At 50.3% G+C, this 17417-nt stretch overlaps 1 protein-coding gene across 8 annotated transcripts in view; it reads left to right on the forward strand.

Annotated features, from left to right (window-relative positions):
- The first annotated feature begins 5672 nt into the window (after window positions 1-5672).
- Window positions 5673-17417, forward strand: part of LOC138841576 (tumor protein D54) — a 28780-nt gene continuing 17035 nt past the window's right edge. For 2 of the 8 annotated variants that reach the window (XM_070042335.1, XM_070042337.1), the window contains exons 1-2: window positions 9087-9234; window positions 16473-16618. In XM_070042335.1, the coding sequence (XP_069898436.1) occupies window positions 9216-9234; window positions 16473-16618 (165 nt within the window). In that variant the 5' untranslated portion in view covers window positions 9087-9215. Of the gene's footprint in view, window positions 8284-8986; window positions 9235-16469; window positions 16619-17417 lie in introns of those variants that run through there. The other 6 variants (XM_070042341.1, XM_070042338.1, XM_070042342.1 and 3 more) reach the window with 5 other exon arrangements.

The raw sequence follows: 17417 nt of genomic DNA on the forward strand, positions 1-17417 counted from the left end.
TCCTTTCTAGTCACCATTCACCCCAGCCTGGGTTAATCCAGCTCTTCTCTTTCAGTCAGGGCTAATTGTCTAAAATCCAGGCCCCAGTGTTTATCTGGTCACCAAGGAAGGTGTGTTCCCACACAGGTGAGCAGGCCCCAGGGACCAGTGGGCTTCTGGTGCTGTCCTGGTTAAGGTCAAGAACAGTCAGTGTTTATCAAACTTTTACAAATTTATACACTCAGACACAGGCAGATGCTAAAAGCTTGAGGAGCTCAGTGTTGCAGAACGTACCCCCCCAAAAAAAAATCCCTTTCAAGGCATACAAGATTCCACAGACCAGATCTCATGACATTAAAAATACGTTTAATCTGGGCACTGGTGGCTCACACCCGTCATCCTAGTCACTCAAGAGGCTGAGATCTGAGGATCACAGCCCAAAGCCAGTCTGGGCAGACTGGGGAGACTCTTATCTCCAATTAACCACTCAAAAACCAGAAGTGGCTCTGTGGTTCAAAGAAGTAGAACACTAGCCTTGAGCTCAAGGACAGCGTCCAGACCCTGAGTTCAAGCCACACAACTGAGAAAAAAAAAAATATATCCTTGTCCAGGCCAGCTCCCGCCCACCATACAAGAAGTGGGGTAAGGACACATCATCAAGAAAAGCAAGATGCAGAGTACATTAGCTCCGCTTCTAAAGAAGAAAATTATAAAATGACAGCTTTGAGGAGGCTGCATGTGCACACATTTGCAGGCAGATAAAGGCAATGAAGGGACAGGGCAGGCAGGTAATACAGAAGGAGCCTGAGGAAAACATCTCTCTACTGGTTTAGTGAGAATGTTAATTTTCTCTCTTCTTCCTCCTCCTCCTCCTTCTTTGCAGTACTGGCATTTGAACTCAGGGCCTTGTGCTTGCTAGGATAACATTCTACCATTTGAGGTACACTTCCAGCCCAGACACTGGAGCTTGAACTCCAGGTGGTGGCTATAAACCTCAATTTTCAGATATACCCAGATACAGATACAAACCTCAATGTTCAGGTCCCAGGCTCCTGAGTAGCTAGGATTACCGGTGAGAGCCGCCGGCGTCTGGGTGCTGGTCCTTTTAACCAGAGCCTGGGCTGTTCTGAGCTTTATGCTTGAGGATGGCACTCTAGCACTTGAGCTACAGCACTACTTCAGCTTTTTTTTTTTCGGTCCATCGTGGGGCCTGAACTCTGGGCCTGGGCGCTGTCCCTCAGCTCTTCAGCTCAAGGCTAGTGCCCTACCACTTGAGCCACAGCGCCACCTCTGGCTTTTTCTGCTTATGTGGTGCTGAGGAATCGAACCCAGGGCCTCATGCATGGGAGGCAAGCACTCTACCACTGAGCCACCTTCCCAGCCCCATACTTCCAGCTTTTTAATGGCTAATTGGAGATTTTCCTGCCCAGGTTGGCTGGCTTTGAACCACAATCCTCAGATCTCAGCCTCCTGAGTGCTAGAATTACAAGTGTGAGTCATGGGCATGTGGCTGCTTATTACTTTTGAGATAAAGCTTTGAGAACTTTTCTTTTTTTTGTCAATCCTGGGGCTTGAACTCAGGGCTTGGGCACTGTCCCTGAGCTTTTTTGATCAAGGTTAGCACCATACCACTTCAGCTACAGCGCCACTTACAGCTTTTTTTAAAAATCGAACCCAGGGCTTCATGTATGCTAGGCAAGCACTCTACCACTAAGCCACATTCCCAGCCCTAGAATGTTATATTCTGAAAACAATAGTAAGTACTAACATTATTTCAAAATCCAGGTATTGCAGTGATACAATGTTGAGGTCCCTGCTTTAAGAGACTTCACGGGCATGGGTCAAGAGTGACCCACACCTGTAATCGTAGCTACTTCAGAGACTAAGATTGGGAGGTTTGTGGTTTGAGGCCAGTGCATATAGAAAAGTTTTCAAGACTCCTTAACTGACATCTAGGCACAGTGATGTGTTTCTCTTATCCTAGCAGACAGGAAGCAGACTGCCACCCAGATGTGCACCCAGGTGGGAAGCAAGACCCTATCTCCAAAACAATAACGCAAAATAGAGTTGGAGTGGCTCAGTAATAGAGCACCTACCTGGCAAGTGTCAAATCCCAGCATCATGCACCAAAGAACCACTCACGCCCAGGGTAAGACTTGCTATGAGCAAAGACTTGCTCAAGAAAGACAGTGGTAAGACTGGCTATGTGCAGTGATTCTAGCATTTCTGGGCCCCCGAGACCTGAGAGCAGAATGGGCCTGGGCAACTCCACGGGGACTGTCCATCTCTGGAGTCTACCCCAAGTGCAGACAAGCACTGCCCAGGAGGGTGGTGAGTCCACATCAGAGCTGACCCGAGCGGGGGAGCGGTGTGGTAGTGGCCACCCTCTACCGCCAAGACTGGAGGAATGTGGGCCTGTTCCCACAGGAGGCACAGGGGGCACCAGCTCCAGCCCCTGCCCAGGCCCTGGCCCTCAGAGGGTGTGTCTTGTGTGGTCACAGGTTTCATTGTGGCTGAAGATCAGAAGAAAAAATCACTGCTGGAGTGTCTCAAAGGACAGTCAGTGGACAGGCTGCTCACTGGGTCCTTCACCCTGGGTAGGAAAGACAGGCTCTGTGGAGGGCCACCCTGTCCTCCAGGGTGCTGGGTCATTAATTCCTTGTGATTCCAGATGTTCAGCAGCTGTCTTGAACATTTCCGCCCCTTCTCTGACCCCGCATCCGCCCAGGAAGCTTTCCCTCCTGTCCTTGGGCTTCAAACCACCCCCACCTTCCCTGCTCCCCATTTCCTGAGCAGAAGCATTTGTGCAGACTCAGCTCCCCCTCCTGCGGACGGCGCCACCTTTCCTGAGGCCAGTGTACAGCTCCCAGTGTACAGGGTCCAGGGCTACTGTGGTCAGCTGATGCTGAGCTGAGCATCCTCTGCCAGGGGCTCTGATCCTAGCTCCAGCCCCTCCAGCCTCTGGGACTGGTTTTCTCTCTCTCCTTTCCTTCCTTCTCCAAGGTTGGCTCTGTAGGCTCAGCAGCATAAATCAAGGGCCTCTAGGGAGGCAAACAGAACTGGCCAGGGAGGAAACATGGCCTTAGTGGGGGGAGGGCGGAAGGCCAGGACTAGCAGGCCCAGTGGGGGGTGGGGTGCATGCGCCAGAAGACATGGGGGGAACTCTTTCGTGAACTGATAAGCAGGGACAGAGTCCCTCAGCCCAGTTGTACAGCGCTGAGCAGAGGGGGTGGGACATAAGAAGTCCTTGTTGCTGCAGCTGGTCCAGTCCAGGGGTTTCTGGAGGGGACAGCTCCTTTCCGGTCACATGATTTCCCGTCTCCACAGACTGGGTAGTTCTGGAGCACTTGGGCTCCTGTGGATTGGCAGGGTCAAGGGCCAGGCCAGACACAGGCGAAGGGGCTTGGGGCTAGGGGCTCTAGCCCTGATCCCTGGCCCCCTCCTATGATCTAGCCACAGCTTCTCACCACTGCCCCCTCTCTGTAAAGAGTGGGGGCAAGCTAAGGGCAGGTGGGCCTGGCTGAAGAAAAGCCTCCATTTTCTATCTTTTTTTTTTTTTGGTCAGTCATGGGGCTTGAATTCAGGGCCTGGGTACTGTCCTTGAGTTTTTTTTTGCTTAAGGCTAGCTATCTACCACTTTGAGTCACAGTTCCACTTCTGGTTTTCTGGTTAATTGGAGGAAATGAATCTCACGGCCTTTCCTGTTCAGACTGGCTTTGAACTGTACTCCTCAAATCTTAGTCTCCTCTGAATAGCTAAGATTATATGCAGGAGCCACTAACACCTGGCATCAGTGAAACTCTTACCTCCAATTAACCACCAAAAAGCCAGAAGTGGAGCTATGGTAAAAGTGTCAGAGCACAAGCCTTGCACAAAAACAAAACAAAAACAAAAACACAGCACCCAAACTGAGTTCAAGACCCAGGACTCATACAAAACAAAACAAAACAAAGGCTGAGAAGGTTGCTTAGTGGTAGAGTGCTTGTCTAGCATGTCTGAGCCCTGGGTTCATTTCCTCAGTTTCACATAAACAGAAAAAGCTGGAAGTGGTGCTGTGGTTCAAGTGATAGGGTACTACTAGCTTTGAGCAAAAGCTCAGGAACTGTACCCAGACCCTGGACAGGCGAAAGAAAAGAAAGAAAGAAAGAAAGAAAGAAAGAAAGAAAGAAAGAAAGAAAGAAAGAAAGAAAGAAAGAAAGAAAGAAGGAAGGAAGGAAGGAAGGAAGGAAGGGAGGGAGTGAACTCAGAATACTTCTATCAGCTGCCAGTTGGGCAAAATCATCTACTATAAAGACTCTTTGTAATAAAATATTGACTATATCATGTAATTTAGTGAATATTGCACTGAAAGTGAAAACAGAAATGGCTTTACAGGTATTATCTCAGTCAGATTATATAAGTATGTTCCATGCAATATTTAGGATGCACATGTAGCAAAAAAAAAAACTTTGCTTAAGCTAGGTATATTAGTATGTGTCTATAATCCTAGTACTCAGAAAGCTAAGGCAGGTGGATCCTAAGTTCAAGGCAAGCATGTGCTATATACCAAGATCTTGTCTTGCACACACACACACACACACAATTTTTTTACCTTTATCTGAAATTCAATTTTGTATATTCTGTATTTTATCTGCAATTTCAGGTGAGTAAGTTGCTGGCTTCCCTGAAATCACTCTGTCATTTAGCCCTTACTATTCTCCAACCCTCAACACAGTAGCAACCCCATTCCTCCAACCTGGAGAGCAAGGGGGGAAGGTTTTAGGGCCTGGAAATGCCCTTCACTAAAGCCTGGGGTCTCTCAGGAAGGCTGGCATGGCCTGGCCCTGAGGCTCAGGGGATGGCTGAGTGACTGAGGTATTAGCATTTTTCAGGCTTGGGCAGTGGGAAAATGAGTCCCTTGGGCAGCACCCTTCACTGCCCTCTGGATCTCAGGCAGACTGACCCTCTCCAATGCAGGAGAAAAAAAGAGGAATCTGCTAGATCCCTCTACAAAAGAAGGTACAGTTTATGGCGTTGTGTGAGGGATGAGGAAAGGCTCAACTAGAGGCTGAAAAAGAGGAGCCGAGGCCAGGCAGGGCTTACCTGCCCTCACTGCTGCTGCTGGTGGTGAAGAGAGGAGCAGTGAAGGCAGGGGAGGGGGCTTCCAGCTTGCTCTCGCCTCCTTCTGAGAAGCAAGAACAGAGTAGCAGGAGTCCAACTCCCTAAACAAACACCACCTTGCTCGGGCTGGGAAGGTGGCTCAGCGGTAGAGCGCTTGCCTTGCATGCCTGAGGCCCTGGGTTCAATTCCTCAGCACCACATAAGCAAAAAAAAAAAAAAAAAAAAAAAATTGCAAAAAAAAAAACACCACCTTGCTCAGCAGCAGTCCTGTTCTCACTGGACCCCTTGCTGACAGATGCAAACCCATGGATAAAAACAGCAGATTTGGCAGACATGGGGATTCTTGCTTTCTTCTGAGCCAGATCCCTTCATCTATCAAGAAAAGGGTCATTTTTGGATTCTAGCTGTCCAAGGACTAGGTAGTCACGCAAAGTGAAGCAGGGCCTAGGGAGGGTGGGACTGCCCCCAGAGCCCTAAGGTAACCCTCTGTCACAGAGGAGGGACAGAAACTGAGGTCCACCACACCCTAGAACCCTTTGTGAGCTCTATCACCCTTTGCCCCAGCAACGATGACTCACAAAGGCAGGGGTAGACAGAGCCTCCCCTCTGTACTGGAAGGCCCAGGTCACAAAGGACATTAGGGCCTACCTGGAGGAGGCACACCAGGAGACCACCCTGCACTGTGCTCACCCCAGCAGCTGCCCGCTGGGCCGGGCCTGGATTTGGGACTTCTACAGCCACCCCAGTCCCTCTACTGGGTCTCAAGGCTAGTGTGGACAAATGAGAAGCCTTGGTGCCCATGTGTGTCATCTGCTTTGTGAAGGCGCTGGTGCATGTGTTCAAGATCTACCTAACAGCAAACTACACCTACAACTTCCGCAGCTGGCCAGTGGACTTCCGCTGGGACGATGTGCGTGAGGCCAGCGCTGGTGGCAGTGGTCACCGCGCGCTGACATGCGCAGCAGCTGCTGCTGGAGTGTGGCTGCTGCATGACGCAGCGCTGGGCGGGGGCATGCCTGGGCGACCGCCACGGGGGGCTCGTAGCCAGGTCCAGTGCCTCCTGCAGCAGATCCGCCAACTGCCCAGCCAGCTAGCCAGCTATGCCCTGGCTCACTCGCTAGGCCGCTGGCTGGTATATCCTGGATCCATGTTCCTGATGACGCGTGCGCTGCTGCCGCTGCTACAGCAGGGCCAAGAGCGCCTGGTAGAGCGCTACCGTGGCCGGCGCGCCAAACTGGTGGCCTGTGACGGCAATGAGATTGACACCATGTTTATGGACCGCAGGCAGCACCCTGGGAGCCATGGCCGCGGCCTGCGCCTGGTCATCTGCTGTGAAGGCAATGCTGGCTTCTATGAGATGGGCTGTCTTTCCGCACCACTTGAGGCTGGATACTCAGTCCTAGGCTGGAACCACCCGGGCTTTGGGGGCAGCACAGGTGCGCCTTTCCCTCAGCACGACGCCAATGCCATGGACGTGGTGGTCAAGTACGCGCTGCACCGCCTCCACTTCCCCCCGGCTAGTGTGGTGGTCTACGGTTGGTCTATCGGAGGCTTCACGGCCACATGGGCCACCATGACTTACCCAGAGCTAGGTGCGCTGGTGCTGGATGCCACTTTCGATGACCTTGTACCACTTGCTTTGAAGGTCATGCCCCATAGTTGGAAGGGGCTGGTGGTGCGCACAGTACGAGAGCACTTTAACCTCAATGTCGCCGAGCAGCTGTGCTGCTACCCAGGGCCTGTGCTGCTGCTCCGGCGTACGCAGGATGACGTGGTCAGCACTGCGGACCACCTGCCCACCCTAGCATCTGGTGACATGGAAGGTGATGTGGAAGGCAACCGGGGGAATGAGCTGCTGCTACAACTGCTGCAGCACCGATACCCATCAGTGATGGCCCGAGAGGGCCGTAGCATTGTCACCCGCTGGCTGCGTGCCAGTAGCCTGGCGCAGGAGGCTGCCTTCTATGCCCGCTACAGGGTAGATGATGAGTGGTGTCTGGCGATGTTGCGCTCCTACCGTGAACGCTGTCAGGAGGAGTTGGAGGATGTGGAGACTTGGGGACCACATGGGCCCACCTTCCCCTGGCTTGTGGGCAGGGGCCTGAGTCGCCGGCGGCGCCGGCAGCTGGCCCTGTTCCTGGCCCGCAAGCACCTCAAGAATGTGGAGGCAACTCACTGCAGCCCACTAGAGCCAGAGGACTTCCAGCTGCCCTGGGGGCTGCCCCCACGTACCTAAGATGTCCCTGCACTAGCGCATCTTCCAGGCTTTGAGTCTGTTTCCCCTCTACACCCAGCCACAAAAGCTGGCCCTCTAGGATACTGACTTTGTGTCTAGGGAAGGCAAGCAGTATATCTGGACTGCGCTGGGACCTTCTGTCTGTTCTGCTCTCTTCCTCTTCCTCCTCCTCTTCTCTTCCTCCCACAAACACTTCTGGATGCCCGGTGCAAAGGGAATGCAAAGATATACCCTGGCCTAATTTATGGTAATGCTGCGTGATAAGATGTCTAATCAAAACAAAAGGCTCCTGGGAAAACTGTGTGCCACAGGGGGGCGTCCTTCCTACTGGACTGAGTTCCAGTATGGCTCCCAGGAAGTGTCAGTTGAGTGTTGTGCGTACAATTGTCTCTAGCTATGTAAAGAGGACATTGGTACTGCAGGGCTATAGTGCATGGCTCAGCAGCTGGATATTCTTAAATGTTGTGCAAGGCTCTCTTCCCACCTACACATTCAGTGGGGAGCCAGAGGTATTGAAGACTCAACAGTATGCAGGGTATCATGGATCCTAAGGATACCAGCATGAACCAGTTGTTACTGGTGTCTCCTCTTGGGGCAGGCCTGGACCTTGATCAGGTCTGCAACACAGAAAGGCACTTTCTGTCACCACCTCCTGTGAGGCAGCTACTCACAAAGCAGGGACGACTGGCTGTCTGTCACCTCTAGCCATGTGGACAGGATGGCCAGATTGGATTGAGTAAGGAGGCAGGCAGAAAAGACGTATTATTGGGCAACCCAGAACAGAATACAGACATGCTGTGGACGACACCTGTAGCAATGGGCACTACGTAAAGGGACAGGCAGTGAGTGGCAGGTTTCCATGCCTGGGGGCTGCACCTGCAGGGGCATGGAAGTGAGAAGTGCAGTGTAGGGGGCTCAAGCCTGAAAACCCATTTTTGGATTTTCTTCCATGAGTAAACAGAAGCCAAATAGTTATGAAACTATTTTCTCTGTTCTTTCTTTTCTTTCTCGTGTGTGTGTGTGTGTGTGTGTGTGTGTGTGTGTGTGTGTGTGTGTGTTCGTCCTGGGGCTTGGCACTTAGGACCTGGACACTGTCCTTGGGTTTTTTTGCTCCAGATGAGCGCTCTACCGCTTGAGCCACAGCGCCACTTCCGGTTTTCCGGTGGTTCACTGGCGATGAGAGTCTCACGGACTTTCCTGCCCGGGCTGGCTTTGAACCGCGATCCTCGGCGCTCAGCCTCCTGAGGAGCTGGGTGGCAGGCGCGCGGCAGGGCGCCTCGCGAAGGCTGCGGCTGGCTCGCCGGTGGCGGTGAGAAGCGGGAAACGGGCCGGGGGGCAGCGGCGCCTGCAGGCGGAGCGCGAGCCTGCCCCGCTCATCCCCGCGCCGCGGGCCTCACAGAAGGGGGCCGAGCTCCGGCGCAGGGAAAGGAACTTACGGAAGTGATCGAGGGCCGACCTCGGGGGGCTGCCGGGCCGCGCGCACCGCCGGGGCCCCGCGCCAGGGCCGCGCGCGGCCGCCACGCCTACGGCCCGCGGAACGGCGGGGGCCGCTCTACCTGGGCCTCTCGCTGGCGGAGTCCGCCTGGGAGGACGCCCCACCGCCTCGGCTTCCGGCCTCGCTGCAGCTTCGGCCTATCAGGTTGGAGCGCACAACCCGAGCTGGCCAACAGACGCTCCCCATTGGACGGCTCTTGCGAGGGCGGGACGAAGGCGAGGCGCCCGCCCGAGCGGAAGTGGGCTGGCGCAGCGTTGATGACGCGTCGCCGCGGGGCTCGGCACTTCCGCTGGCTTGTGTGTACTCGGCTGGCGACGCCCGGCGCCGCCCGCACTGCCGGCGCTTCTCCTCTGGCGCCCGCCGCCCCGACTCCGACCCCAGCTGCCTCTCGGCCGTCGCCGGACCATGGACTCCGCAGGCCAAGGTACCTGCCGGGCCCGCACTGCACCGGTGGCCCCGCGCCGGCCCGCGCCCCGACTCCTGGGCGTCCCGGCCTCTCGCTCCCCTGGGTTCCCGCCTCACGGCCCCCGTCGCGGCTTGGGCCCCGGGCCCCGAGGCCTCCGGGGGTCGCGGTGCGCGGCTCGGGCCTCTGCGGCCCTTCCGGCCGCTCCGCCGTCTGCTCCCCGCGCGCCGACCCCTGGTTCCCGGAGTGGCTCTCGTGATGCCCGCCTGCCTGGTCCGAGTGCAGGGCCCCCCTGGGGACCCCAGCGGGCGCCGGCCGTGGGCCCAGGCGTTGTAGCTGTTCCTCGCGTTCCTCCCGGTGCCCCTTGGGTGGCAACGCTGCTCCCAGCCCAGTCTACGTAGGGGTTTCCTCATGGGGCGAAGGCGAGGTGAGCGGGGCACACCCAGCACTCCAGGCCGGTTTCCAGCACACACACACACACACACCACAGACCACACACACCCCAAACACACACACACACCCCAAACACACACCACACACACCCCAAACACACACACCCCAAACACACCCCCCAAACACACACACACACCCCAAACACACACCACACACACACACACCATACACACACAATCCAAACACACACACACCACACCCCCCCAAACACACACACCACACACACACTCCAAACACACCCCACACACACCCCAAACATACACACACCACACACACACTCCAAACACACCCCAAACACACACACCCCAAACATACACACACCACACACACACACCCCACATACACAACACACACACACACCACACACACCCCAAACCACACACTCCAAACAAACCCCAAACACACACACCCCCAAAAACACACCACACACACACACCATACACACACAATCCAAACACACACACACCACACCCCCCCAAACACACACACCACACACACACTCCAAACACACCCCACACACACCCCAAACATACACACACCACACACACACACTCCAAACACACCCCAAACACACACACCCCAAACATACACACACCACACACACACACCCCACATACACAACACACACACACACACCACACACACCCCAAACCACACACTCCAAACAAACCCCAAACACACACACCCCCAAAAACACACCACACACACACACCATACACACACAATCCAAACACACACACACACACTCCAAACCAGTAGGAGATGGCCCCTGTGGAGAATGGGGGCAGATCCAGGATTTAGTAAAATCTTGGGAAAGTAGTACAAAGTCTTCCTCCAGAGAGAGAGGATGCTGAATTCATTCCCTCATTGTCATAGCTACAAGAGAAGTTCAGGACACCTTTCCACCATTTGATCTGCATCAGCATTTCAGTTAAGCACTAGAATATCCAAGATTTGATACACTCTGGATGATTTTCATGTGTGTCTCCTGGGATCTGAACTCAGGGCCTGTCACTGTTGCTCAGTGTTGTTTTTTTGTTTTGTTTTGTTTTGTTTTGTTTTTGCTTAAGGCTAGAGCTCTGTCACTTAAGCCATACCTCCACTTCTGGCATCTTTATTGATTAATTGGAAACAAGAGTCGTTGAGGCTTTTTTGCCTGCACTGTATTCGAACCACAATCCTCAAATGTCAGCTTCCTGAGTAGCTAGGATTACAGGTGTGAGCTACTGGTGCCGTGCAGTCTTTCTACTTTTGATGCATGGCTGCAAATATTTCAAGATCGAAGGTCTCTAGCTCTGACGAATTCAGTTATTTTTATTATTTCACTTGCATCTCTGATTCAGTTAAGCACCACAATCACTAGATTATGATATTACATGTGATGGGGCTGGAGCTCAGTGGTAAAGTACTTACCTCCCTATGTGAGGCCTTGTGTTCAATCCTCAGCAATACATAAAAACAACAAAACAAAACACTGATCGCTTAACTAGGGCCAGACACTAGGCTGTTTCTCAAATGGCTTTCTGTAATTTCAGAGTAACCCACTGAGAGGATTTATCCTTGTATTATTCCCATTTTGCAGATGAATGTAGACCTTAAGCTCTTGCTCAGCTTTTTTGATCAAGGCTGGTGCTGTACCACTTGAGCCACACCTACACTTTTGGCTTTTTGCTGGATAATTATAGATGAGTTTTTCAAATTTGTCTACCTGGGACGGTTTATGAAACTATGATCTTCAGCCTTCTGAGACACCAACTTGCTTGCATCTTTTTTTCTTTCTTTCTCTGTTTTTCTTTCCTTCTCTTTCTTCCTCCTTTTTCTGTTTTTTTTTTTTTAATTTTATTTTATTGTCAAGGTGATGTACAGAAGGGTTACAGTTACATAGGTAAGATAACGAGTACATTTCTATTTCTTTTTTTTTTTTTTTTTGGTCAGTTGTAGGGCCTGAACTCTGGGCCTGGGCGCTGTCCCTCAGTTCTTCAGCTGAAGGCTAGCGCTCTACCACTTGAGCGTCAGCCCCACTTTCAGCTTTTTCTGCTTATGTGGTGCTGAGGAATCGAACCCAGGGCCTTATGCATGCAAGGCAAGCACTCTACCACTGAGCCACCTTCCCAGCCCAATGAGTACATTTCTTTTTTTTTTTTTTATTTTTTTTATGAGTACATTTCTTGTCGACCATTGTTACCCCCTCCCTCATTTTTCTCCCACTTTCTCTTCCCCCAGTTCCTACCTCCTGGTTTCTTTCTCTTTTCCTTCTCTGTCTTTCTTTTCATCCCTCCCCTCCTCCTTCCTTCCTTTCTTCCTTCTTCCCTTCCTTCCTCCCTCCCTCCCTTCTTTCTTCTCTCACTCTTTCTCTTTCCCTCCCTCCCTCCCCCTTCCTTTCTTTCTTTTTTTTTCTTTCTCTTTCTTTTTCTTTATTTCTTTTGTCGGTCGTGAGGCTTGAACTCTGGACTCAGGCACTGTCCCTGCGCTCTTCACCTCAAGGCGAGCGCTCTACTGCTTGAGCCACAGCACCTCCAGTTTTCTAGCGGTTTATTGGAGATAAGAGTCTGACGAACTTTCCTGCCTGGGCTGGCTTTGAACCGAGGTCCTCAGATCTCAGCCTCCTGAGTAGCTAGGATTACAGGTGTGAACCACTGGTGCCCGGCTCTTTCTTTCTTTCTTTCTTTCTTTCTTTCTTTCTTTCTTTCTTTCTTTCTTTCTTTCTTTCTTTCTTTCTTTCTGCAGATGCTCTATCACTTGAGCCATGCCTCAGCCCTTTTTTCTTTGGTGGTTTTCTTTTTTTTTTTAAGTAAGTTTTTTATTGTGAAAATACTGTACAGATGGGTTACAGTTATATGAGCAAAGTAATGAGTATGTTTCTTACCAAGCATTGTGACCTTCTCCTTTGTTTTTCCCCTACCATCCCTTCCTTCCCATCTCCACAACTACACTCCCCCCTCCCCCAGCCTAAATTGTAAAGTTTGTTTTTCGACATAGCATCTTTACATCTCATTGTTGCACTGGGTCAGCCTGTATCCCTATTTAAACAATTTGTTTTTTCCTTTCCCCTCACCAAATTATACCAATATCAAATACAGTGAAAACGGGTAATACCATGGGGGAGTCTTTGGTAGTTTTTCTTGTAGGGTCTAGCCTCAGACCAATCCTACCTATGGCCTCCCTTGTAGTTTAGCTTGTAGGACCTCTACCGCTATGTCCAGATTTTGGTTGAGATGACATTTTCCTAATATTTTTTTGCCTAGGCTGATCTCCTACTACAATCCTTCCAGTCTCTGCCTCCTGAATAGCTGGAATTACAGCCCACCGAGCCTCATCCCCATCATATCTGCCTTGAGTACACTGTCTTAAAGCTGAGACCCTAGGGGTGAGGGCTCCGGATCACTAGTTTGCCTCTGGCATCAGCTTCTCAATTATTTTCTGTAATTCTTTTGCTAAGTATTAAATTCAAATCCTGGCCGCCACCAAGATTGGAGCCTGGGATTTGAATGCCTTCTACCTGTGAGGTTGTTATCTTGCAGAATGATTATAGGTTGCTTAGTACATATTTTGTAATTACCAAGTTTGTTTCTGGGAGTAATTTCTGTGGGATCCAAATTTTAACTTCACAGGCAGAAACTGTTTTGATGACCTTCACTTTTTTTTTCCCCTAGTGCTGGTTCTGGGGCTTGTACTCAGGGCCAGAGTGATATCCTTGAACATTTTTGCTCAAGGCTATGACTACCACTTTCTGCTTTTTTGGTGGTCAATTGCAGATGGGAATCTCATGGATTCTCCTGCTTGGACTGGCTTTGAACTGTGATCCTTACATTTATCTCCTGAGTAGTGAGAATTACAGACATGAGCCACTGGCTCTTGGCTCTTTTTTTTTTTTTTTTTTAATATGTGAGAAAATTGTAGAGATTTCAAAAAGTATACTGAACTTGAGTAACTTTTTTTTTTGGTCCTGGAGCTTGAACTCTGGCCTGGGTTCTGTCCCTGAGCTCTTCGGCTCAAGGCTAGCACTCTACTGCTTGAGCCACAGTGCCATTTCTGGTTGGCTTTCTGGTGATTAATTGGAGATAAGAGTCTCATGGACATTGCTGCCCAGGCTTGCTTTGAACTGTGATTCTCAGATCTCAGCCTCCTGAGTAGCTAGGATTATAGACATGAGCCACTGGCGCCCAATGAGTAACTTTTTTTTTTTTTTGCCAGTCTTGGAGCTTGAACTCAGGGCCGGGGCTCTGTCCCTGAGCCTCTGTGCCCAAGGCTAGCACTCTGCCACTTGAGCCACAGTGCTACTTCTGGCCTTTTCTGTTTATGTGGTACTGAGGAATCAAATCCAGGGCTGAATGCAAGCTAGGCAAGCACTCTACCACTAAGCCACATTCCCAGCCCCTTGAGTAACTTTAACATTGGATAGAAATGATGAAGTAATATCAGACTGGTCTCAGTTAAAAACCAGAATCAGAGCCAGACACTGGTGAGTCACTCCTGTAATCCTAGCTACTGCAGAAGCTGAGATCTGAGGATCATGGTTCAAAGCTAGCCTGGGTAAGAAAGGCCATGAGACTTTTACCTCCAATTAACCATTAGAAAACTAGAAGTAGAGATGTGGTTCAAAGTGGTAGGGTCCTAGCCTTGAGCAAACAAGCTTAGGGATAGTGCTCAGACCTTAGTTCAAGCCCCATGACTGAAAAAATAAAATTAGACTCAGGTGCAGTGCGGGAGGGAGGAAGGGTGACCAAATGCAGTCATGGTATTCATTATATACTATGTGGAGAATGAACTAAGCAGCTTGTGGGCAGGGATGGGAGGGAGAAACAGGGAAAGCAAAGGAAGGGGTGACGTCCCAAAAGAGAAATGTGCTCATTACCTGACTTAAAAACTGGCAACCTCGGGCTGGGAAGGTGGCTCAGTGGTAGAGCGCTTGACTTGCATGCGTGAGGCCCTGGGTTCGATTCCTCAGCACCACATAAGCAAAAAGAAAAAAGCCAGAAGTGGTGCTGTGGCTCAAGTGGTAGAGTGCTAGCCTTGAGCTGAAGAGTTGAGGGACAGTGCCCAGGCCCAGAGTTCAGGCCCCACAACCAGCAAAAAAAAAAAACAAAAAAACTGCTCAGAATGCAGTGTGCACCAGTGAAGGGAGACCTCAGGGTTAAGAACCGCTCAGAATAGTGTGCATTAGGCGTCAAATGCACTGAGCTGTGCACAAAGCTTGAGACAAGATCTCAGGAAAGAACTGTTATTATGAGCTAAACCTACTCTAGAAAACTTACTATTGGGGCTAGGAAGGTGGCTCAGTGGTAGAGTGCTTGCTTGCATGCATGAGGCCCTGGGTTTGATTCCTCAGCACCACATGAGCAGAAAAAGCTGGAAGTGGTGCTGTGGCTCAAGTGGTAGAGCACTAGCCTTGAGCTGAAGAGCTGAGGGACACTGCCCAGGCCCAGAGTTCAGGCCCCACGACCGGCAAAAAAAAAAGTGGCGACCTCTCTGTTCACCTTAATAAAGTATTTTTTAAATAATAAAAGTGAGAATTGGAGGAAGGCACTGGTGGCTCATACCTGTAATCCTAGCTACTTAGATGGCTAAGGTCTGAAGATAACAGTTCAAAGGCAGCACAGGCAGGAAAGTATGAGGCTCTTATCTTCAGTTAGCCAGCAAAAAGCTGGAAGTGGAACTGTGGCTCAAATGGTAGAATGCTAGCCTCAAGCAAAGAAACTCAAAGATAGTACCCAGACATGGGTTTATGCCCTCAGACCAGCTCTTCTACCTCCTAAAAAAGGTCAGAATTGGGAGTATTTAACTCCCATTTCCTGCATTGATAGCAGGAAGTGTTTCTTTCTCTATTTCTGCCTACTTGAACACTGTTATACAAGATTGTTTCTAACACTTTTTTTTTTTTTTTTAAATAGAATTAGGTGGTCGTGGTGGCGCAGGCCTGTGTTTAGCACTGAGGAGCTGAGGCAGGAGGATCCCCAGACTGAGCAGCCTGGGCTGTGTAATGACCCTGTTTGAGCAGAAAACCTGTGAGGGGAAAATCAGTCAGTAAATTAAAAAAAAAAAAAAAGATATGCAAATATGTTTCATTTACAAAACATCTTTGCCTAGGAATTGGACAACTTCAGTGATATGGGACATGCAAAGGATATAAGTGCAACCAGACACTTGTAATCTTTGATTTTCAGTGCATCCAGTCTGTTTTAATACAGTTTTCTTCCTTTCCAATCGTTTTGCCTTTTTTGGGGGGCGGGGGAGTTGGTCATGGGGCTTGAACTCTGGGTCTGGGGTCTGTTCCTCAGCTCTTCAGCTCAAGGCTAGTGTTCTACCACTTGAGCCACAGCTCTACTTTTGGCTTTTTCTGCTCATGTGGTGCTGAGGAATTGATCCCAGGGCCTCCTACATGCATCACTGAGCCAACTTCCCAGCCCCAAGACTTACTATGCTTTGGGCATATTGTTTCTTCACTCACTCTAAAAAATGGAAAATTGGTTCGTTCTGGCTGCTTTTATTTTTATTTTAAAGCAATGGTTTCCTGCAAGAAGAGATGATACTCTCACTGGGAAAACAGAATTAAGGTTTAGCTGCCTTGGCCTGTTTCTGGTGTCCCAGCAATGTAAGATGGTGATGTGTTTGTGTCCCAGATGTCTGAAACATCAATGCTGCTTTCCATCCAATGCCTGTACTGGTTTGATAGGCCTCTCACAGTGCAAGTGTCATTGGTCTTTGTTGTTTCCTTCCATCTCTCTCTCTGGCTTTCCATTTTTGGCTTTCTTTCAGTGGAGTGATAACTTACTTGACACCCTCTGACCTCATTTTGTTTCTGACAGACATCAATTTGAATTCTCCTAACAAAGGTATGCTGTCTGACTTCCTGACTGACGTCCCTGTTGACCCAGGTGTGGCTGCTCGGACCCCTGCTGTGGAGGGTCTGTCAGAAGCGGAGGAGGAGGAGCTCCGGGCTGAGCTTGTCAAGGTGCTGCAGCTCTATTGTCTATCCTGGTGATCATGAGCTAAGGCCTTGAGTTGAAAGAGCAGAACACTGATAGTGCTCTGGTGGAATTGCTTAGGTGACTGTCTACCTATGGTGTGTTCCCACCCATCTCTTTGTATATTCTCAGCTCCTGAGATTGACTCAGCCATCTGGCAGATGAGGCAGGGCCTGGTCTCATCCTCCTGCCTTGGCCTGGTACCTTGTAGGTGTTCAATAAAGAGCATGTCCACACACGGTGCCTCTTTAGGCATGCTTTCTGCTAGGATTAGCAATTGACAGTTGTTTTACAACCTCACAAGTTGCTGTTGAAACTGGTGAATCATGCCTGTAGTCCTAGCTACTGAGAAGGCTGAGATCTGAGGATCAAGGTTCAAAGCCAGTCTAGCAACAAATCCAAGAGACTGTCCAGTTAACCAGCAAAAAGCCAGAAGTAGAGCTGTGACTCAAGTGTTAGAAAGCCAGGCTTGAGTGAAAAAGCCAAGCAAGAAGGAGAGGTCCTAAGTTCAATCACCGGTACTGGCACCAAAACAAAACCTTACAAATGTGTTTGTACTAGGTTGTGTGTGTGACTAATGTTTGAACGTAGGGCTTTGTGCTTGCTAGCTAGGCAGTACTCTACCACTTGAGCTATGTTCCCAGCTCTCCAATCATAATTTTTTATTCAAACTAACTTCTAAGAGTTTTATTCCATCTCATGATAAGATTTTATCAGTGACTTATTTCAATTTTTACAATTACTGATTAAACCCCCCCCCCCCCAAAAAAAAAATAGCACGTAGCC

Source organism: Dipodomys merriami, unplaced genomic scaffold (genome assembly GCF_024711535.1).
Source record: "Dipodomys merriami isolate MVZ:Mamm:240054 unplaced genomic scaffold, mDipMer1.0.p SCAF_322, whole genome shotgun sequence".
Classification (NCBI taxonomy): Eukaryota; Metazoa; Chordata; class Mammalia; order Rodentia; family Heteromyidae; genus Dipodomys; species Dipodomys merriami.